The sequence below is a fragment of the Triticum urartu genome, chromosome 3A, assembly GCF_056163025.1.
Source record: "Triticum urartu cultivar PI428250 chromosome 3A, HENAU_Tu73, whole genome shotgun sequence".
Taxonomy (NCBI): domain Eukaryota; kingdom Viridiplantae; phylum Streptophyta; class Magnoliopsida; order Poales; family Poaceae; genus Triticum; species Triticum urartu.
The window spans coordinates 121,260,747-121,283,577 of NC_141875.1; the positions used below are offsets into that span (position 1 = coordinate 121,260,747).

Consider the following 22,831-nt stretch of genomic DNA (forward strand, 5'->3'; position numbering starts at 1 on the left):
AACAGAAACCAACGTTCCGCCTCAGCAAACCACGTAGCAAAGATGCCGCTATCGACGGCGAAGATGCCATCATCCACCAACCTCTTGGTCGTAGCCGGCTCCGAGACGCTGCCCCCAAGGAGGAGAAAGACGCGTAGACGCCTCCATCGCCCGATCCAGCGGATATGAGGTTTCCTTCCGGAGCCAAAGCCGTGTGGAGTGTTGGAAATATGCCCTAGAGGCAATAATAAATTAGTTATTATTATATTTCCTTGTTCATGATAATCGTTTATTATCCATGCTAGAATTGTATTGATAGGAAACTCAGATACATGTGTGGATACATAGACAACACCATGTCCCTAGTAAGCCTCTAGTTGACTAGCTCGTTGATCAATAGATGGTTACGGTTTCCTGACCATGGACATTGGATGTCGTTGATAACGGGATCACATCATTAGGAGAATGATGTGATGGACAAGACCCAATCCTAAGCATAGCACTAGATCGTGTAGTTCGTATGCTAAAGCTTTTCTAATGTCAAGTATCATTTCCTTAGACCATGAGATTGTGCAACTCCCGGATACCGTAGGAGTGCTTTGGGTATGCCAAATGTCACAACGTAACTGGGTGGCTATAAAGGTACACTACGGGTATCTCCGAAAGTGTCTGTTGGGTTGGCACGAATCAAGACTGGGATTTGTCACTCCGTGTGACGGAGAGGTATCTCTGGGCCCACTCGGTAGGACATCATCGTAATGTGCACAATGTGATCAAGGAGTTGATCACGGGATGATGTGTTACGGAACGAGTAAAGAGACTTGCCGGTAACGAGATTGAACAAGGTATCGGGATACCGACGATCGAATCTCGGGCAAGTGTCGTACCGATAGACAAAGGGAATTGTATACGGGATTGATTAAGTCCTTGACATCGTGGTTCATCCGATGAGATCATCGTGGAACATGTGGGAGTCAACATGGGTATCCAGATCCCGCTGTTGGTTATTGACCGGAGAGTCATCTCGGTCATGTCTGCATGTCTCCCGAACCCGTAGGGTCTACACACTTAAGGTTCGGCGACGCTAGGGTTATAGAGATATTAGTATGCGGTAACCCGAAAGTTGTTCGGAGTCCCGGATGAGATCCCGGACGTCATGAGGAGTTCCGGAATGGTCCGGGGGTAAAGAATTATATATAGGAAGTGCTATTTCGGCCATCGGGACAAGTTTCGGGGTCACCGGTATTGTACCGGGACCACCGGAAGGGTCCCGGGGGTCCACCGGGTGGGGCCACCTGCCCCGGGGGGCCACATGGGCTGTAGGGGGTGCGCCTTGGCCTATATGGGCCAAGGGCACCAGCCCCAAGAGGCCCATGCGCCAAGAGAAGAGGAAAAGGAAGAGTCCTAAAGGGGGAAGGCACCTCCGAGGTGCCTTGGGGAGGAGGGACTCCTCCCTGGCCGCACCCTTCCTTGGAGGAAGGGCCAAGGCTGCGCCCCCCTCTCCCTTGGCCCTATATATAGTGGGGGGAAAGGGAGGGCAACCTACCCTAAGCCCTGGCGCCTCCCTCTCCCTCCCATGACACATCTCCCTCCTCCCGCAGCGCTTGGCGAAGCCCTGTTGGAATCTCGCTACTTCCACCACCACGCCGTCGTGCTGCTGGATCTCCATCAACCTCTCCTCCCCCCTTGCTGGATCAAGAAGGAGGAGACGTCGCTGCTCCGTACGTGTGTTGAACGCGGAGGTGCCGTCCGTTCGGCGCTAGGATCATCGGTGATTTGGATCACGACGAGTACGACTCCATCAACCCCGTTCTCTTGAACGCTTCCGCGCGCGATCTACAAGGGTATGTAGATCCACTCCTCCCTCGTTGCTAGATGACTCCATAGATAGATCTTGGTGACACGTAGGAAAATTTTGAATTTATGCTACGTTCCCCAACAGTGGCATCATGAGCTAGGTCTATGCGAAGTTTCTATGCACGAGTAGAACACAAAGTAGTTGTGGGCGTTGATTTTGTTCAATATGCTTGCCGTTACTAGTCTTATCTTGATTCGGCGGCATCGTGGGATGAAGCGGCCCGGACCAACCTTACACGTACGCTTACGTGAGACCGGTTCCACCGACTGACATGCACTAGTTGCATTAGGTGGTTGGCGGGTGTCTGTCTCTCCCACTTTAGTCGGATCGGATTCGATGAAAAGGGTCCTTATGAAGGGTAAATAGCAATTGGCATATCACGTTGTGGTTTTTGCGTAGGTAAGAAACGTTCTTGTTAGAAACCCATAGCAGCCACGTAAAACATGCAAACAACAATTAGAGGACGTCTAACTTGTTTTTGCAGGGTATGCTATGTGATGTGATATGGCCAAAGGATGTGATGAATGATATATGTGATGTATGAGATGATCATGTTCTTGTAATAGGAATCACGACTTGCATGTCGATGAGTATGACAACCGGCAGGAGCCATAGGAGTTGTCTTTATTTATTTATGACCTGCGTGTCAACTTAAACGTCATGTAATTATTTTACTTTATTGCTAAAGCGTTAGCCATAGTAGTAGAAGTAATAGATGACGCGACAACTTCATGGAGACACGATGATGGAGATCATGATGATGGAGATCATGGTGTCATGCCGGTGACGTTGATGATCATGGAGCCCCGAAGATGGAGATCAAAAGGAGCAATATGATATTGGCCATATCATGTCACTATTTGATTGCATGTGATGTTTATCATGTTTTTGCATCTTGTTTACTTAGAACGACGGTAGTAAATAAGATGATCCCTCATAATAATTTCAAGAAAGTGTTCCCCCTAACTGTGCACCGTTGCGACAGTTCGTTGTTTCGAAGCACCACGTGATGATCGGGTGTGATAGATTCTAACGTTCACATACAACGGGTGTAAGACAGAATTACACACGCGAAACACTTAGGTTGACTTGACGAGCCTAGCATGTGTACAGACATGGCCTCGAAACACAGAAGACCGAAAGGTCGAGCATGAGTCGTATGGTAGATACGATCAGCATGAAGATGTTCACCGATGTTGACTAGTCCGTCTCACGTGATGATCGGACACGGCCTAGTTGACTCGGATCATGTAATCACTTAGATGACTAGAGGGATGTCTATCTGAGTGGGAGTTCATAAGATGAACTTGTTTATCCTGAACATAGTCAAAAAGAATTTTGCAAATTATGTCGTAGCTCGCGCTTTAGTTCTACTGTTTAGTTATGTTCCTAGAGAAAATTTAGTTGAAAGATGATAGTAGCAATTATGCGGACTAGGTCCGTAAACTGAGGATTGTCCTCATTGCTTCATAGAAGGCTTATGTCCTTAATGCACCGCTCAGTGTGCTGAACCTCGAATGTCGTCTATGGATGTTGCGAACATCTGACATACACATTTTGATAACTACGTGATAGTTCAGTTAAATGGTTTAGAGTTGAGGCACCAAAGACGTTTTGAAACGTCGCGAAACATATGAGATGTTTCAAGGGCTGAAATTGGGATTTCAGGCTCGTGCCCACGTCAAGAGGTATAAGACCTCCGATGATTTTCTTAGCCTACAAACTAAGGAGAAAAGCTCAATTGTTGTGCTTGTGCTCAGATTGTCTGAGTACAACAATCGCTTGAATCGAGTGGGAGTTGATCTTCCAGATGAAATAGTGATGGTTCTCCGAAGTCATTACCACCAAGCTGCTAGAGCTTCGTGATGAACTATGATATATCAGGGACATATATGATGATCCTTGAGATATTCGCGATGTTTGACACCGCGAAAGTAGAAATCAAGAAGGAGTATCAATTGTTGATGGTTGGTGAAACCACTAGTTTCAAGAAGGGCAAGGGCGCGAAGGGATACTTCATGAAACGGCAATTCAGCTGCTGCTCTAGTGAAGAAACCCAAGGTTGAACCCAAACCCGAGACTAAGTGCTTCTGTAATAAGGGGAACAGCCACTGGAGCAGAATTACCCTAGATACTTGGTAGATGAGAAGGCTGGCAAGGTCGATAGAAGTATATTGGATATACATTGTGTTGATGTGTACTTTACTAGTACTCCTAGTAGCACCAGGGTATTAGATACCGGTTCGGTTGCTAAGTGTTAGTAACTCGAAATAAAATCTACGGAATAAACGGAGACTAGCTAAAGGTGAGCTGACGATATGTGTTGGAAGTGTTTCCAATGTTGATATGATCAAGCATCGCACGCTCCCTCTACCATCGAGATTGGTATTAAAACCTAAATAATTGTTATTTTGTGTTTGCGTTGAGCATAGACATGATTGGATTATGTCTATCGCGATACGGTTATTCATTTAAGGAGAATAATGGTTACTCTGTTTATTTGAATAATACCTTCAATGGTCTTGCACCTAAAATGAATGGTTCATTGAATCTCGATCATAGTGATACACATGTTCATGCCAAAAGATATAAGATAGTAATGATAGTACCACCTACTTGTGGCACTGCCACTTAAGTCGTATCGGTATAAAACGCATGAAGAAGCTCCATGTTGATGGATCTTTGGACTCACTCATTTTTGAAAGGATTGAGACATGCGAACCATGTTTGTTGGTAGATATGCATGAAGAAACTCTATGCAAATGGACCGTTTGGACTCACTTGATTTTGAATCACTTGAGACATGCAAATCATACCACATGGGCAAGATGACTGAAAGCCTCGTTTTCAGTAAAATGGAACTAGAAAGCAACTTGTTGGAAGTAATACATTTTGATGTGTGCAATCCAATGAGTGCTGAGGCATGTAGTGGATATCGTTATGTTCTTACTTCACAGATGATTTGAGTAGATGTTGAGTATATTTACTTGATGAATCACGAGTCTGAATTACTGAAAGGTTCAAGTAATTTCAGGGTGAAGTTGAAAGATCATCGTGACAAGAGGATAAAATATCTATGATATGATCATAGAGATCAATATCTGAATTACGAGTTTGGCATAGAATTAAGACATGTGGAAATTGTTTCACAACTAATACAGCCTGGAACACCATAGTGTGATGGTGTGTCCGAACATCATAACTGCACCCTATTGGATATGATGCATACCATGATGTCTCTTATCGAATTACCATGATAGTTTATGGGTTAGGCATTAGAGACAACCACATTCACTTTAAATAGGGTACCACGTAATTCCGATGAGATGACACCGTATGAACTATGGTTTAGAGAAACCTAAGCTATCATTTCTTAGAAGTTTGGGGCTGCGACGCTTATGTGAAAAAGTTTCAGGCTGATAAGCTCAAACCCAAAGCGGATAAATGCATTTTCATAGGACACCCAAAACAGTTGGGTATATCTCCTGTCTCAGATCCGAAAGCAATAAGGGATTGTTTCTAGAATTGGGTCCTTTCTCGAGGAAAAGTTTCTCTCGAAAGAATTGAGTGGGAGGATGGTGGAGACTTGATGAGGTTATTGAACCGTCTCTTCAACTAGTGTGTGGCAGGGCACAGGAAGTTGTTCCTGTGGCACCTACAACAATTGAAGTGGAAGCTTATGATAGTGATCATGAAACTTCAGATCAAGTCACTACCAAACCTCATGGGATGACAAGGATGCATACTACTTCAGAGTGGTACGTAATCCTGTCTTGGAAGTCATGTTGCTAGACAACAATGAACCTACGAGCTATGGAGAAGCGATGGTGGGCCCGGATTCTGATAAATGGCTCGAGGCCATAAAATCCGAGAGAGGATCCATGTATGAAAACAAAGTGTAGACTTTGGCAGAACGGCTCGATGGTCGTAATGCTATTGAGTACAGATGGATTTTAAAAGGAAGACGGACAATGATGGTAAGTATCACCATTAAGAAAGCTCGACTTGTCGTTAAGATGTTTTCCGACAAGTTCAAGGAGTTGACTACGATGCGACTTTCTCACTCGTAGCGATGCTAAGAGTCTGTTGGAATTATATTAGTGATTACTGCATTATTTATGAAATCTTGCAGATAGGATGTCAAAACATTGTTTCCTCGACGATTTTCTTGAGGAAAGGTTGTATGTGATGCAACCGGAAGGTTTTGTCAATCCTGAAAGATGCTAATAAGTATGCAAAGCTCCAGCAATCCTTCTAAGGACTGGAGTAAGCATCTCGGAGTTGGAATGTACGCTTTGATGAGATAATCAAAGATTTTGGGTTTATACAAAGTTTATGAGAAACTTGTATTTCCAAAGAAGTGAGTGGGAGCATTATAGAATTTCTGATAAATATATGTTGTTGACATATTGTTGATCAGAAATGACGTAGAATTTCTGGAAAGCATATAGGGTTATTTGGAAAGTGTTTTTCAATGGAAAGCCTGGATCAAGCTACTTGAACATTGAGCATCAAGATCTATAATAATAGATCAAAACGCTTAATGGTACTTTCAAATGAGCACATACCTTGACATGATCTTGAAGGTGTTCAAGATGGATCAGTCAAAGAAGGAGTTCTTGCCTGAGTTGGAAGGTATGAAGTTAAGACTTAAAGCTCGACCACGGCAGAATAGAGAGAAAGGACGAAGGTCGTCCCCTATGCTTTTGTCATAGGCTCCATACGGTATGCCATGCTGAGTACCGCACCTGATGTGTGCCTTGCCACATATCTGGCAAGAGGGTACAAAGGTAATCTAGGAGTAGATCACCAGATAGCGGTCTAAATTATCCTTAGAGGAATAAGGATATGTTTCTCGGTTATGGAGGTGATAAAGAGTTCGACGTAAAGAGTTACATCGATGCAAGCTTAACACCTATCCGGATAGCTCTGAGTAGAGATACCGGATACGTATAATGGAGCAACAATTTAGAATAGCTCCATGTAGAACAATTATTTGAAATGGCTCCAAATATAGCGTAGTAGCTGCATCTACAAGATGACATAGAGATTTGCGAAGTACATACGGATCTGAAAGATTCAGACCCGTCGACTATAACATCTCTCACAAGCATAACATGATCAAACCCAGAACTCATCGAGTGTTAATCACATGGTAATGTGAACTAGATTATTGACTCCAGTAAACTCTTTGGGTGTTAATCACATGGGGATGTGACCTTGAGTGTTAATCACATATCGATGTGAACTGGATTATTGATTCTAGTGCAAGTGGGAGACTGTTGGAAATATGCCCTAGAGGCAATAATAAATTAGTTATTATTATATTTCCTTGTTCATGATAATCGTTTATTATCCATGCTAGAATTGTATTGATAGGAAACTCAGATACATGTGTGGATACATAGACAACACCATGTCCCTAGTAAGCCTCTAGTTGACTAGCTCGTTGATCAATAGATGGTTACGGTTTCCTGACCATGGACATTGGATGTCGTTGATAACGGGATCACATCATTAGGAGAATGATGTGATGGACAAGACCCAATCCTAAGCATAGCACTAGATCGTGTAGTTCATATGCTAAAGCTTTTCTAATGTCAAGTATCATTTCCTTAGACCATGAGATTGTGCAACTCCCGGATACCGTAGGAGTGCTTTGGGTGTGCCAAACGTCACAACGTAACTGGGTGGCTATAAAGGTACACTACGGGTATCTCCGAAAGTGTCTGTTGGGTTGGCACGAATCAAGACTGGGATTTGTCACTCCATGTGACGGAGAGGTATCTCTGGGACCACTCGGTAGGACATCATCATAATGTGCACAATGTGATCAAGGAGTTGATCACGGGATGATGTGTTACGGAACGAGTAAAGAGACTTGCCGGTAACGAGATTGAACAAGGTATCGGGATACCGACGATCGAATCTCGGGCAAGTGTCGTACCGATAGACAAAGGGAATTGTATACGGGATTGATTAAGTCCTTGACATCGTGGTTCATCCGATGAGATCATCGTGGAACATGTGGGAGCCAACATGGGTATCCAGATCCCGCTGTTGGTTATTGACCGGAGAGTCATCTCGGTCATGTCTGCATGTCTCCCGAACCCGTAGGGTCTACACACTTAAGGTTCGGCGACGCTAGGGTTATAAAGATATTAGTATGCGGTAACCCGAAAGTTGTTCGGAGTCCCGGATGAGATCCCGGACGTCACGAGGAGTTCCGGAATGGTCCGGAGGTAAAGAATTATATATAGGAAGTGCTATTTCGGCCATCGGGACAAGTTTCGGGGTCACCGGTATTGTACCGGGACCACCGGAAGGGTCCCGGGGGTCCACCGGGTGGGGCCACCTGCCCCGGGGGGCCACATGGGCTGTAGGGGGTGCGCCTTGGCCTATATGGGCCAAGGGCACCAGCCCCAAGAGGCCCATGCGCCAAGAGAAGAGGAAAAGGAAGAGTCCTAAAGGGGGAAGGTACCTCCGAGGTGCCTTGGGGAGGAGGGACTCCTCCCTGGCCGCACCCTTCCTTGGAGGAAGGGCCAAGGCTGCGCCCCCCCCCTCTCCCTTGGCCCTATATATAGTGGGGGAAAGGGAGGGCAACCTACCCTAAGCCCTGGCGCCTCCCTCTCCCTCACATGACACATCTCCCTCCTCCCGCAGCGCTTGGCGAAGCCCTGTTGGAATCCCGCTACTTCCACCACCACGCCGTCGTGCTGCTGGATCTCCATCAACTTCTCCTCCCCCCTTGCTGGATCAAGAAGGAGGAGACGTCGCTGCTCCGTACGTGTGTTGAACGCGGAGGTGCCGTCCGTTCGGCGCTAGGATCATCGGTGATTTGGATCACGACGAGTACGACTCCATCAACCCCGTTCTCTTGAACGCTTCCGCGCGCGATCTACAAGGGTATGTAGATCCACTCCTCCCTCGTTGCTAGATGACTCCATAGATAAATCTTGGTGACACGTAGGAAAATTTTGAATTTATGCTACGTTCCCCAACATGGAGAAGGAGGAGCACCTCCACGACGACGCTTCCAAGAAAGATCGCGCACCCGCGGGCACCGCCGTCGCCGACTCCGGTGAAGACCGGAGCAAGGATTTCTCCAAGAGATGTGCAGACCACCTGGCACCAACGACCGCCGCCAACTAACCACCACTCCTCCGAGGCCGACCTCACTCTGGCCACGGGATCCCACGATCCACCGCGTCCAGACAAGCACCACCCTCTGGCCGAAGCCGCTACCACCACACACGGGGCCGCTGCCCCAGAGTCCAAGAGCAGACATGGCCAGCAGATCTGGCACCCACCTTGAGCTGCGCCGCCACGAAGCAGCAGATCCTCGCTGCAACACCGGAGCCGGGGGGCTGCCACCCCGTCCCGAATCCCGCCTGGATGAGCTGCCAGGCTGAACCCAACGTAGCCCGCACCACAGCCGCCATGTCTAGCCACAACTCAGCCAACAGTCGGAGCACCCAGCAGGCAAAGCTGCCCACCGTCGTGGGAGAGCCGGATCCGGCCGCACTCGCCCAGATCTGGCGAGCCGCCGTCGTTGGATCGCCGAGATGGCTGCCAGAAGCCGGCCCAGAGTTGAACACGAGGGGATCACCCCAATCATCGGAGAAGAAGGGGGACGCCACCCGACCCCGACTCGTCGGAGAGGGGCGCCGGCGGAAGCCCACCGGCTGCGAGCGACCACACAAAGCAGAGAAGTGGGCCGAGCCTCCCCCACTGAGAGCCGCCAGGCGAGAAGAGCGCCGCCGCCGCCGCCATCCGCCGTGCGGGCTTCGTCCGGCGGCATCCTCCGACGACGACGGCGGGGAGGGGAGGGGTGAGGGGGGTGGCCTGTGGCGCGGAAGTGCACTCACCTCTCTTCTTATTAACTCACTGCGACATACGCAAATTTACTGAGTTGAACCCGATGTTATTCTTGAAGTTACTCCCACTATGACCAGTCTAATATGTTACTGGTCAGTTACTTCTCGCTGTGATCAGCCTTACTCAGTTTCGGGTTATTTTACCCAGTGGTATGTGTACGATACGTGCTGGACTGGTAGTTGCTTGTAGCAATCGTTTAAAGAGGACCTCATAATGAGCGGTCAAACTTGTTCCTTTTGCACGTTGGCCGTGGCTACGTTGATACATACGTGTGGTGCAGACGTGTGGTAGGGAATCTACGGGAGTCTTATTCTGGACAGGGACTTTTGTTTGCTTGACAGGGGGTCCATCGCCGAGGGATTTGGCTGGTCTTAAATTCGTTACATCATGGTGATTGGGACTCGGTTCAATTCAATTCAGTGCCAAATCGTTCTCTGCATTTCGGAGGGCGCATAGTTAGGTGGAGACTTCAAGTACTACCTTTCGTCCTGGTTTATTAGCCTCCGTTGTATTCTATGTCAAATTTTAACCTTGAATTTAACTACAAAATATTAATGTTTGTCATAAAAAATAATATAATTAAAAATATGTTCGAATACGAATCTAACGACATTATTTTTTATGACATGCATTAATGGTTTATTAGTTAAATCTATAGTTAAAATTTGAAACAAAATAGAAAGGGGACTTGTAAACCTGGATGGAGATAGTAGGTCAAGAAAAAATAGGCAACGGCGATTCTCACAAAAGGGAAAAAAAAAGGCAATGGCTTGTATATGTGCACTGATTCACTCTTTTACTTTAACTTTCATCTGCCGTAGTTCAATCGATTCTATGTGAGCTGATGGTGATGAAATTTGCTCACCCGAGTTCAACTAATAGACTTTGGCACGGGTGCTCTGTATTTTTCTTGATTTATTACTCCTAACTTTTCAGCCATGTTTTTGAGATAGCTCACCATCCAGGCCGAATGGTTCAGCCATGTTATTTAAATGGAAGACGAAGTTTTCATTGACTATGAAACACGTGCCATCTGTAAACACAAACCAGTCACCGTGGATTGAGCCATGGCTCTTGAACAATCGAGACGGATTAAGAGGTGTTCTTGAGCAATAAGATATATACGTGAATTAAAAAAATCGCTCGATGGCAAGCATCTTCATATATATGATGTATATGTAATAGTAGTGTTCTAAGGATTTGCAATAAGAAAACAGTAAAGAGGACCCAGTTCACGCAGGATTGGCTTATAGTCACTTGCACGTTAGCTAGATAACAGCATCGGGAACACTGGAATCAACAACTGTTAAACATGCAACAGTAAAAGAGTGAAGACGTGGATTCATCCCGTCTGTCAAAGCGGAGCGAAACAAGCCATTAGATAACCGAACATTTTGAGGGTCTCAATTATTCAAAGAACAGCTTGAGATATCAAACAATCTGACAAGGACTATATCTCATATGTATAAACATAATATAGATTCAAATATCAAGCCATGGAGCAGCAAACATCTTGTTTGCTTCTCAGGTGTACAATGAACAGAAAATCAGCTCAGGCCTTTGCAAATAATTACTGCAATGACAAATAAAGGTGAGCAGGGTTACCCAGGTAATGGTCCCAAAACTGGATTATGTGGAACTCAATGGCAGCACGCAGCCAAGATCGATGGTCCGACCGAACTAGCTGCGAGAGCTCTTCATCATGGATGTAAGTGATGGATGGATCCTAGCTGTTCTCAATGATCGTGAAACACTTCTTCCTTCTGAGTATTCTTCGCCAAGAGGCCATCTTGGACGCAACTCATACTGTAGCAGACAATAAAATGATCAGGGTGGATACTAGCGAAACGGCCAGAATAAAACCTGTAAGTTCTGCATCAGATTTTAAATACTCAGTTCAGGACACTTCTCAGTGGAAGACGATTCCTACCATTCCAGTAAAGGAAACAAGAAAGCTGGTGCTCATAGGAGAGGGCACCATCTGAACCCATGGGCATATGCACCCACTTTTCATAAAATGTATTTTAAGCACATTTTAAATGTCAAAAAAATCAAAAGAAAATATCACGCATACAAGTTCGCAAATGTGTGTGCGCGGCACAAAGTTTTATGAAAAAATGTTTTTTTGTTTTGCCTCTGCAAAAAAGACAAATTTCAGTGCTTCTAAATAGTGTTTCACGACATAATGTTTTGTCTTTTTTGCACAGGCCATAAAAAAGTTATTTTTCCGTGAAACTTTATGCACGCATATAAAACAAGGAGACGTACCCATGCAATTTTTTTCAGATTTTTTTAGAATTTAGAAATGTGTTTTCCAAAATGGGTTCATATGTACCCGGATTCATCCATGTACTTCTCGTGCTCATAGTCCCTGAATTAAATGACCTTGCTTCAAAAATCATGCCAAATTCACTTATTTGTTTTCCTAAGAGCTCGTTTATCAACACTACTCGAAGTTTCAGACGAAGTTCAAGAGTTCGACATATTTTATTTGGATCTTCAAACTTTAATGATGATGGGATCACCATTGGTGTTATATTTACAATCTTCATTGACATACCAAATATTTTTATCCAAATAACTATTTAGCTTTTAAAAGGAGCTGATCATATGTCTAAATTAACAAGATGACCAAATAATATGATGTAAAACCCCTGGAGAACTTAATATGAAAAACAAAATAACACAACTAAAAAATACATAATGGAGCTCCCTATAGTGCAATTTAATCAGTTAATTTGCACACTTATTTTATAAAGTTATCTGTTATTAGTTTTCGAACTCATCCAGTATGGAGTTGATTTTATCAACTCTGCATACTGCTTGGTTAGATTACCTGCATATCGTCAGGCTCATCAGCTGGAGGTGGATCTTCAAATCTACCGGCAACAAAGTGCTCGATTCCAGTCCAAGCAATCATGACACCTATGCAAATAAAGGAACATATCATATATTACTAGTTCTAAAAGAAAATATCTGATAGCTGTCACAATTGCGGGAAGAAAGTTGGCAGAAACGGTCAGGATAATTCATTCACATGCTTCAAAATGAAAAGGGGATACAGCCTAGGGTCTAGACTGAAAAACCAACTATGCTGAGTTGCATCAAAGTTGATTCTGAATATTAGATGCTTTTACTGGCAGTGTGATTGAATATTACTAATTACAGCTCATAACAACAAACTCATTACCATTGTCAGTACAAAGACTTGGGGGAGGGGATACAAGCTGTAGGCCATTCTTCTCAGCAATATGATTCAAGCGTGCCCTAACATATTGGTTCGATGCAACACCACCTGAAACAACCTTTAATAATTGAATCAGTTAACACACTGAATGAATTAAGGAAAGCAATTGAATTTAACAGCAACAGGATATCTGGATTACAAAGTGTTTAATAGAAGGCTCCATCTTCAATGCCCATTCAACTGCTCGCTGGCATCTATCCTCCAAATGTAGAACAGCTATCCGCTGCACAAGTTAAAGCTATCAGAAACTTATCAGAGTCCTCATGGACAATGAGTACAATATCCATGATACTGAACCTGGAAAGAGGCAGCAATGTTTGCCCTTAGTTGTCTGTCTTCTTCTGTTGCAGATGAAATGGGGATATCATCTGTGCACCTACAATGTTGTGAAAACAGAAACACAGTTAATTAATAATCACAGCACAGCCGCGCACCTACCCTGCTTCAAATATCCAAATTCTTCCTTCAGCGATAAATACATTAAGGCATTTTGTACCCTCATTTATTTGAAACAAAATGATTTTGATTACTTAGCCTACATCATATGTAGTCACATCGAAGATATTCCATTTACCAAGGCATAATCTATTCAACAAAATAAGGTGTCAAACTGACAAGTGCTTGAAAGATGTACGATGATTTCCATAACAAAATATTCAACAATGTTTTAAGCATCAGTTGCATCGCTCTACCAACCAGCATTGTTCTTGTTATCTGGTCCAAAAGAATCCTACCACATCTGTACGGTATTATTCACACAAAAAGATTTCCAAATTCTGATAATCTGTAAACTTTGCTTGGCAAACATGTCTGCCTCAGATCATTATACATTGCGTAAAGTGTATGAATACGCTCTAAAAAATGAACTTTGAGTGTTTGACATTGAGTTACTGAATGGAAGGTTCTGCACAAGTTTCAAGTTACTATTTACTACATGAAAAAAATTAAAATAAGAGTAAATTCTTAAGAATATGTGTATACTGCTGAGAGTTCCAAATGAAGTTATGTTTGTCAACCTGGGGTGTGGGGTCAAAGAGAATGAATTCCGAGGATGAATAAACGAGGAACAAACAGCATGCTAAATGGCAAAGGTTCTATAGAAGACACCAGCAGGTGTGTTTATCTTATGATGAAGAAGATGAAATAAACAGTGCAACTAAAAGGAATGGCATATTCATACAGATTTCTGGATTCAATGGCCAATCGAACTTGAGTCTTGAGACCAGCATAAGAGAAATTGCAATCTTTGTGTTGTCGCATCGGAACCTGGAGGTAAATGAAAAAAAGGCAAGTAACAATATCATGTCAAACTAAGATTAATGTTGGTAAATACAACTTAGCTCCACAGCACTTGTGGAAAAAGTACAGCCGCAAACTTACTCTGAAATTAATAGAATTTGGATCACCTTCTAGGGCAAGCTCTTCAAGAGCAGGACCACCACCTTTCCGTATATCAAGACCCAGCCATCTTGCTGACTTGTCATATGCCTCGCCAATTGCATCATCTATTGTAGTCCCCAGTTGAACATACTCACCAAGGTTCTGAGCAAGAACAAGAAGATTGTGTCCGCCTGAACATATTAACTAGTTAGCAAACACAAGTGTGCCAGCGTTAGTATCAAAATAAGCATATCTGGCAGATTAAGACATACTATCATGCAAGAACTTAGGCCGATTTAGTTTTGCATTAAATTATTTCAAATAAAAAATCTCAAAATTTAGTGTATGGAAATGTCATTTTGTACAAGTGGAAATATTTATGACATTTCAATACTTGCAATAAGGCACAACATAATAGGTGGCAGCTAGGAAAAGAATGAACATATATCTTCTGTGGCCTTATTGCTTTTGTAATTTACAACTGTGAGCTTCTAGGGAATCACAGAGAATTAAGCTAGATCATGATATAGAATGCTGAGACTAATGTAATTTGCATATACCTGAAATTAGAAGAGCCAAAAACGGGTAATCAACGTCCTTGTTCACTAGCCTGATAAGGATCAAACCACATTAATCCATAATTCAGAGAATGCGATATCATTAGAAGTATGGGGAGGCACGTATGCTTATCTTTTTTACATTTATAGAGTGAGGCCTTCGTCATAAATATGTTTAACATATTTGAAGTAATCAAACAATGAATTTCACACCTTAAGTTCACAACAAGGCATGCTGGTAACAGATATGACATGGCAAAAGAGCTTCTAGACATAAATTATTTCCTACTCAAAGTCAAATTGTAGCTTTCATAGAGTAGAATTTAATTCAATCTTTGGAGGTCATATCACAAAAAATGGTTCAATTTTCAGTTTTCGCAGCTTGTGCTAGACCTAGTTCAGTGTTTCCGTAAGTCCGTAGCTATTGTAAGCGGAAAACATACTGTAGGACATGCAAATAGTTTGAAAAAGAAGATCCACGCAACCAAACACTTTTCGGATCTGGTTTAAAAAGTTACATTAAAACACCTAATTTTGTGTCCTCGAACAAAAAAGATCATATACAACTTATTCTGTGTGATGTTGAACTCATCATATAACTTGTGCATCATTTAAAGAGATGTCATACGTCCAATGATTACCTGGAAACTAATGCATGTGCCTCCATATGGTGAACTCCAACAATAGGCAAGTGAAATACTTTTGCTATTTTCCGAGCTTTGTGAACACCAACTGCAATTTACAGATGTCTTCATTAGTCATTACACTCACATAAAAAAATCAGAAAAAAGGAAATTTCATTTACAAGATTTAACCAAAGTCTTGCACTCACATAAACAATAGAAAAAATAATAAAATGATTTATCTCCAAGGTCAAGAGTGTCCCACATAAAATAGGATATAGTGGTCTACTCAGCATGGTTCGAAAAAAAGAAAACATGACCAATTCTGATTGAGTGGGTAAGTTAACCATATATATAGGTAACAGGAAGAAGTCCAATTTTCGTTCCTCAACTCTATACAGAATAAGTTTGGTCCCTCAAGTATCCAAAACCGTCTTGAATTGGTTCCCCTTTGCCCTACTCAAAGCGGTTTTGAAGATGATGTGGGCCATTTGGCACTGTTTCGCAGACGTGATAGCCCATTCAGCACAAGAGACTGGGGAAATGAGGGGTGGGAGACAAGAAGGAAAATAAAAATAGAATATCGTTTGGAAACCTTAGTTAATATACAAATAAAAAGCAGGGGAAATATTAATTGTTTTACAAATATTATTTGAAAAAATAGAAAAAACAAGGAGAATCAGAAAAAAAAGGAAATATTCAGTTACCGAAAATTTGAGAATTATGTGGAAAATAAATGTAGAAAACGGAATGCTTTTGAAATCTGTCAAAAACACAGGGTTTTTCCAGAACATTGATGAATGATATGCTTTTTAAAATATTCTAAAATATTTAATAAACTTTCAGGAATATTTCATTTTTTTTTCTTCTGAATTTTCTTCTTCTTCCTTTTTTTTACTGAAGGGATTTTAAGGTCTGTGAAACCACAGTCAAGTCATCGTAAAACCGCTTTCAGTGTGGCAAGGGATCAAATCTAGACGGGTTTGACATTTGAGGGGCAAACTTATCCAGAGTAGTGTTCAGGAACCAAATTTATACTCTGGAAAGCTGAGGGACTAAACATGCACCTTCTCCTATCTGATATATCAGTTCAGTACATGATAATTCAAACAGTTACTATGAACCGGTTTTGCAGATGACTACGTCTACACGTAAGAAGGAATTACTAGAAAAACTAAAGGGCCGACATGCTAGTAGTAAAAATGCACTACACCTAAGGGCCGACATGCTAGTAGTAAAAATGTACCACAGAGAAAGATAATGAAGATCACATGTGACAGGTGAAGCTTAAGTCGGCCTCAGACAGTGTAATACATATGGAACATGGAAGCAGCAAATATTGGCTTTCCGAATTGTGATACTCCAGACACACAACCATTATCCATCCTGACGGTGACGAAAACACTCGATTCTTCCACGCCTCGGCTACGCAGCGCTCTCGATCAAACAAGATTCCCGTGCTTTTACACAACACTTCTGAAGTTTTTCTGCACGAACAAAAAGCTGACATCTTAAAGGACTTCTTCCAACAGCTCATCGGGACCTCAAAAAATGCAACATGGAACTTCAGCTTGCAACAACTGTACCCCTCACCCCTCCCCCAGCTCAGTGATCTTGCACAACCTTTCTCTCATGACGAAATATACCAAGCCTTCCTCTCTATGAACACCAATGCTAGCCCTGGACCAGATGGCTTTGGACCCATCTTCTTCAGAAAATATTGGAATGATATCAAACAACCCATCCTAACCTTCTTCTCTGCCTTCCATGATCAAACCGCTTCTTTAGAACGATTTAACCGGGCCTACATGGTTCTTCTTCCAAAATCTCAGGCACCAACAACCCCAGACGCGTTTAGACCCATATCTCTTCAAAACTGCACGCCAAAAGCAGTTGCCAAAGTCCTCACCAATAGAGTTAAACCTCTCATCCCACTGCTCATACATTATGACCAGACTGGCTTCCTTCATGGACGTAACATTGCTGAAAACTTTATATACGCTGCCGATATCCTCAGTGCATGCCACTCCCGTAAAGCCCCGACCATGATCTTCAAGCTCGATTTCAGGAAAGCTTTTGACTCCATATGCTGGTCCTCCCTCATACAAATCTTACAAGCCCGCGGTTTTCCCTCTGGCTTCTGTTCTTGGGTACAAAATATCCTTCTCACTGGGAAAACAGCTATCCTTTTAAATGGCGTTCAAGGATCCTGGATTCAATGTAGATGTGGCCTCCGCCAAGGTGATCCATTCTCGCCGTACTTATTCATCATCGTTGCCGACGTCCTTCAACGTCTAATCGCAAAAGCGTTCCAAACCAACGTTCTTTGTCACCCGTTACGGCCTAACGAACCACCTGTGACACTTCAATACGCTGACGATACACTGATAATTGCTGCGGCTAGCGACGCCGCTACCATTATCCTCAAAAACACCCTTCATGACTTCGCCCTTGCAACGGGGCTAGTCATCAACTTCCAAAAAACGGCTCTTCTCACCATAGCCACCGACTCTTCCACGCAAAACAGCATTGCCACAGCGATTGGTTGTTCCTTATCCTCCTTCCCGCTAGTGTATCTAGGTCTACCACTCTCCCCCACCAAACTGCCTCTCACAGCTTTCGACCCGATCATAGACAGCTTTCGAAAATTCCTCTTCGGTTGGGTGGCCCGCCTGCTCTCTCGGGGGGCACGTCTCACCCTGCTAACTGCGGTTCTTGACTCCTTAACAGTTTATTTTATGTCCGTCTTTCGCCTACCAAAATCGATCATAGCTAAACTAGATGCCATCCGGAGGGCGTTCTTCTGGTCTAACGAGCCAACTTGCACTGGGGCGAGCTGCTTGGTCGCGTGGAAAAACGTTTGCAAACCTAAAGATACTGGTGGTCTAGGCATTAAAAATCTGGAAGTTCAAAACCGCTGCTTGCTTATGAAATTCTCCTCCAAAATTCTACAACACCCAAACATCCCCTGGACCCAATGGTACCACCACCAATACCCTCTTGGCATTGCAGCAAAAACCTCAAAACCCTCCTTTCTCTGGAAGATCATCAACAACAACTTGCCACTGCTAATTGAGCACTCATTTGTGCTCACATACAATGGTCTATCCACCTTCTTTTGGCTTGATAAATGGTTACTGCAATCTCCCCTCCAAAAAGTCTTCCCAAACCTCTTCTCACACTCCATTGATGACAAGGTGTTAGTGGCTACTGTTTGGCAAACCAGCTTGTTGGCGAACCTACGGAACCGTCTGTCTAATGCTGCTGCTCGCGAGTTGGATTGTCTGCTGTTGTTGTTGCAGGATTTCCAGCAAACGGACCAACCTGACGAAAGATCCCTCACCCACGGACTACCGTTCTCTGCCAAGAACGCCTACTCCTCCATTTTTGCTGAAGATGATACAGACCCTCACCATGACTTTGTCTGGGCTTCCAAAGTCCCGATCAAAGTCAAGATCTTCGCATGGCTCCTCCTCCGTGACCGGCTCAACACAAAGGCAAACATGTTCCACAAACACATTGCCCAATCTGCCGCATGCCCGCGCTGTCAAGACCCTCATGAAGATGCACTCCACCTCATCTCCAACTGTTCTTACGCTACACAGGTCTGGTCCTCCTTGGGCCTGCCGGCCCCGACCTCCCTTGCTGCTCTGCTCCAACACCCAACGCTTCATGGCCTCAACCCCAATATCTGGCCATCGGTGGCTCTCACTATCTCTTGGAAGCTATGGGATTCCAGAAACGCGCTCGTCTTCAGGAATGACGATCATACCCACAGAACCACGATACGGAACATTGTTGCTGATTTCTCTCTTTGGGTTTTTCGGTTCAAAAAGAAAGAAGACAATATCTCCGCTAGACAATGGCTTCACTTCCTCTCTTCAGCTGTACCCTAATGATCATGTTGTAACCAAACTACTATTGTAATTCTCGACTCCTCCTTTTGAGTGGTAATATATTCAGGTGGGGAAGCTCTCCCCCCCGGTGACCGTTCAAAAAAAAAATATCCATCCTAGATATCTGGCACACTACAAGCTATATGACAACATTTCACACAGCATGGACACTTCAAGAGAGTCAGCACTAAATTCTCCAAAACAGTTCTCTAAGTGAATAATAAAATTCTTTGGTCTCATCGAATTTAACTCATTTGAACCATCATCAACACGCCTAAAACCTAATTGATAAAAGTATCCTGTGTGCAAACTTACAAAATAATTTTATTTTTTTGCAGGATAAAAGTTGAATTTGGTATCTAACGAACAGGCATTTCCCTATTTTAGTAGCATGCAATGGTAAAAATCAGTAGTTCATATTTATTTTAATCAAGATCAGAATAGCAAAAACAGGAACCTCTAAGGCATAGACTAAGTCCTGGTCCAATGGTCACGGCCACAGCAGAAAGATCACTCTCTGAAACATTTGCGTCATCAAGTGCTTTCTGAACAACCTGCAAGACAAAGATGTAAAAGAAAGTTAACACAAACGTAGATAACTTAAAGTCATCCATCTTCTTAAAGGAATACGAACCTGATCAATTGCAAGAGCATGAGCTTCTTCGGCCATCTTAGGAGCAACACCGCCCCATTTTACAAGCAAATCTGACTTCCAGACACATAACAGTACAATCAGCAACGTGTAAAGGATACCACATTTGCCAAAATTTCCTGACCACGGTATATAGACACGAAACAACTAGAGAGAATGTGAACTGAGATGCATATCCTTACTTGGGAAGCAATCACTTGGCTAAGGATCTCCCCATCGCCTCTGACCTGCAATCGACCAAGCATCATAGAGCCAGGCACTAAGCATAAAACCCTAGAAGGTTCGACAAATATAAGTGACTGGACGGAAAGGGTGCAGCGAATGAGCCATGCGTACCACGGCGGCGGCAGTGTCGTCGCAACTGGTCTCGATGCCGAGCATGAGGAGGTCCCGGCGGGCGGGGATAGCTGCGGAGGCCATGGTGATGAGGGAGCGGGGAGTACGAGGGGATGATAGGGGAGAAGCAGAAGCAAGGAGGCTGCGGAGAAGAGGATGGTGAGAGCGGGAGGATTTTAGTGGGGTTCTGAGGAGGAATGCAGTGGCCCGTGAAACCGGCGATGATAAGGTTGGGAGAAGGGTGGCCATCATTTTCCCAGGCTCCGTTCTAGTGGGTGACCCTGCAGCCAGCTGGGAGCACAATCAAATTACATTAACCATGTTCAATGTCCATACACATAGTAAATAATCCTCACTATCCATACACATAGCAAATATTCAATTCAGCACTGACAACCAAGGTCATCATGGATACAAGCATATATGACACAGCCGCATAAATTGGCTTTTTTTTTCTCATTGTCCATCTATAATGCAGAAGTGAAACAAAAAGAAAGAAATAACCTCAAGATGACATATGCAAAACTGAACTATGTTCATCTCTGAACTGCAGCTAACGATGCATCTTTGAAGCACGCATGCACAAGCATTCACACAATGACACAATTACTAGTGATTCCTCTAAATAGATCAACATATATTGTTCATACCTGAGGAGAAAGTCACCAAAGAGGGAGCTGATGTCCGTCCTGGTCGCCGGCTTGCCGTTCCTGATTGTGTCCTTGGCGCTGCAGGTCAGAGAGAAATCAATCAGAGAGAAGAATCAGAGCAGAGAGGGAGAAGGACCAGAGAAAACTTTAACGGCGCAGCGGAAGGACTCCTCGCCCGTCTCCTCCCCAGAACCGAGCCCCCGTCTCTCGCCGTCGTCACTCGCTGTCCTTCCGCCGCAGTTAGAGAGAGGACAGGCAGCATAGTCCGCCCGCCGCCCGCCGCCCGCCGTTCACCCGCCCCGGTTCGAGAGAAATAGAAAAGGGAAGACTGACGGGAAATGGGGAGGAAAGGGGAACTACCTGCTTCACGCGCGCCGCCGCCGCCTCCTTTTTTTAGGGGAGGGGGGGGGGGTACGAGATAGGGAAATTTTGGGGGGAAGATGGCCGAAGCGGGATACGAGGGCAGCGAGCGCACGGGTGGTCGACAGTCGTCCGGCCCATTTTTGCGGATAGATGTAGAGGGGTTTTTTTTAAGGTGAAAATGCACCAGAAATCTTTGAAGTAAAGACATGAGAAAGTTTTTTTTAAGACATGAGAAAGTTAAAAGTAAAATTATTAAAGGCTGCAAGGTACTCTCTCATTTCCAAAAGAGGATCTGTCTAGGCTATATCTAGATGTATCTTAGGCCTTGCTTGAAATGGATGTAAATTTTCACATCTATATTTATTTTATAAGTGTAAATTACGGGTCGACACTTGATTCCTGCCTGGAATCAAAACGACAGGACGATCTCTGTATTCTATACCGGCCAGAAACGAGGAGAAACGCTAATCCAAACGCAGCCTTAGTTATTTTTGACATCTAAATAACTCAACAAAAAGTACAAAGAAAAAAAATACCCACAAAAATCTCTACGTAAAATCAATGACATAGGACTTAGGCACATCTTGCGCTTTAGCAAAACCGTTCTCAAAATGTTGGGCATATTAGCTTTTGCATGCAATCTTATAATATTAGGCACACACTACTGAAGGAAATGTGCTCTAGAGGCAATAATAAAGTTGTTATTTTATATTTCCTTATATCAAGATAAATGTTTATTATTCATGCTAGAATTGTATTAACCGGAAAATTGATACATGTGTGAATATATAGACAAAACAAAGTGACCCTAATATGCTTCTACTTGACTAGCTCGTTAATCAAAGATGGTTAAGTTTTCTGACAATAGACATGTTTGTCATTTGATGAACGGGATCACATCATTAGGAGAATGATGTGATGTACAAGACCCATCCGTTAGCTTAGCATAATGATCATTAAGTTTTATTGTTATTGTTTTCTTCATGACTTACACATATTCCTTTGACTATGAGATTATGCAACTCCCGAATACCGGAGGAACACCTTGTGTGCTATCAAACGTCACAGCGTAATTGGGTGATTATAAAGATGCTCTATAGGTGTCTCCGAAGGTGTTTGTTGGCTTGGCATAGATCAAGATTGGATTTGTCACTCCGAGTATCGGAGAGGTATCTCTGGGCCCTCTCGGTAATGCACATCACGATAAGCCTTGCAAGCAATGTGACTAATGAGTTATTTACGGGATGATGCATTACGGAACGAGTAAAGAGACTTGCCAGTAACGATATTGAACTAGGTATGGAGATACCGGCGATCGAATCTCGGGCAAGTAACATACCGATGACAAAGGGAATAACGTATGTTGTTATTGCGGTTTGACCAATAAAGATCTTCGTAGAATATGTAGGAAC

General features: G+C 43.6%; 1 protein-coding gene across 8 annotated transcripts; it reads right to left on the reverse strand.

Annotated features, from left to right (window-relative positions):
* Positions 1-10,845: 10,845 nt before the first annotated feature.
* LOC147978880 (putative tRNA N6-adenosine threonylcarbamoyltransferase, mitochondrial) lies at positions 10,846-21,467 on the reverse strand. Of its 8 annotated transcripts, none has more exons than XR_015618370.1 (15): positions 21,057-21,403; positions 20,407-20,697; positions 20,253-20,297; positions 20,053-20,127; positions 19,876-19,972; positions 15,541-15,631; positions 14,903-14,952; positions 14,343-14,533; positions 14,143-14,228; positions 13,260-13,338; positions 13,102-13,185; positions 12,906-13,020; positions 12,552-12,640; positions 11,321-11,521; positions 10,846-11,066 (listed from the first exon to the last, which is right to left on the reverse strand). XR_015618370.1 is itself a non-coding variant. In XM_087546590.1 (15 exons), exons 3-15 carry the CDS (start codon positions 20,656-20,658, stop codon positions 11,396-11,398), a joined length of 1,380 nt encoding a protein of 459 aa, XP_087402716.1. In that variant the 5' UTR covers positions 20,659-20,697; positions 21,057-21,134; positions 21,417-21,467; the 3' UTR covers positions 11,077-11,395. The 8 variants fall into 8 exon arrangements, 7 of the variants coding, with proteins under 7 accessions (XP_087402716.1, XP_087402720.1, XP_087402719.1 ...); XM_087546590.1 differs by lacking the exon at positions 10,846-11,066 and adding an exon at positions 21,417-21,467 and having other exon boundaries at positions 11,077-11,521; positions 21,057-21,134; XM_087546594.1 differs by lacking the exon at positions 10,846-11,066 and adding an exon at positions 21,417-21,447 and having other exon boundaries at positions 11,077-11,521; positions 20,407-20,687; positions 21,057-21,134.
* Positions 21,468-22,831: the final 1,364 nt, after the last annotated feature.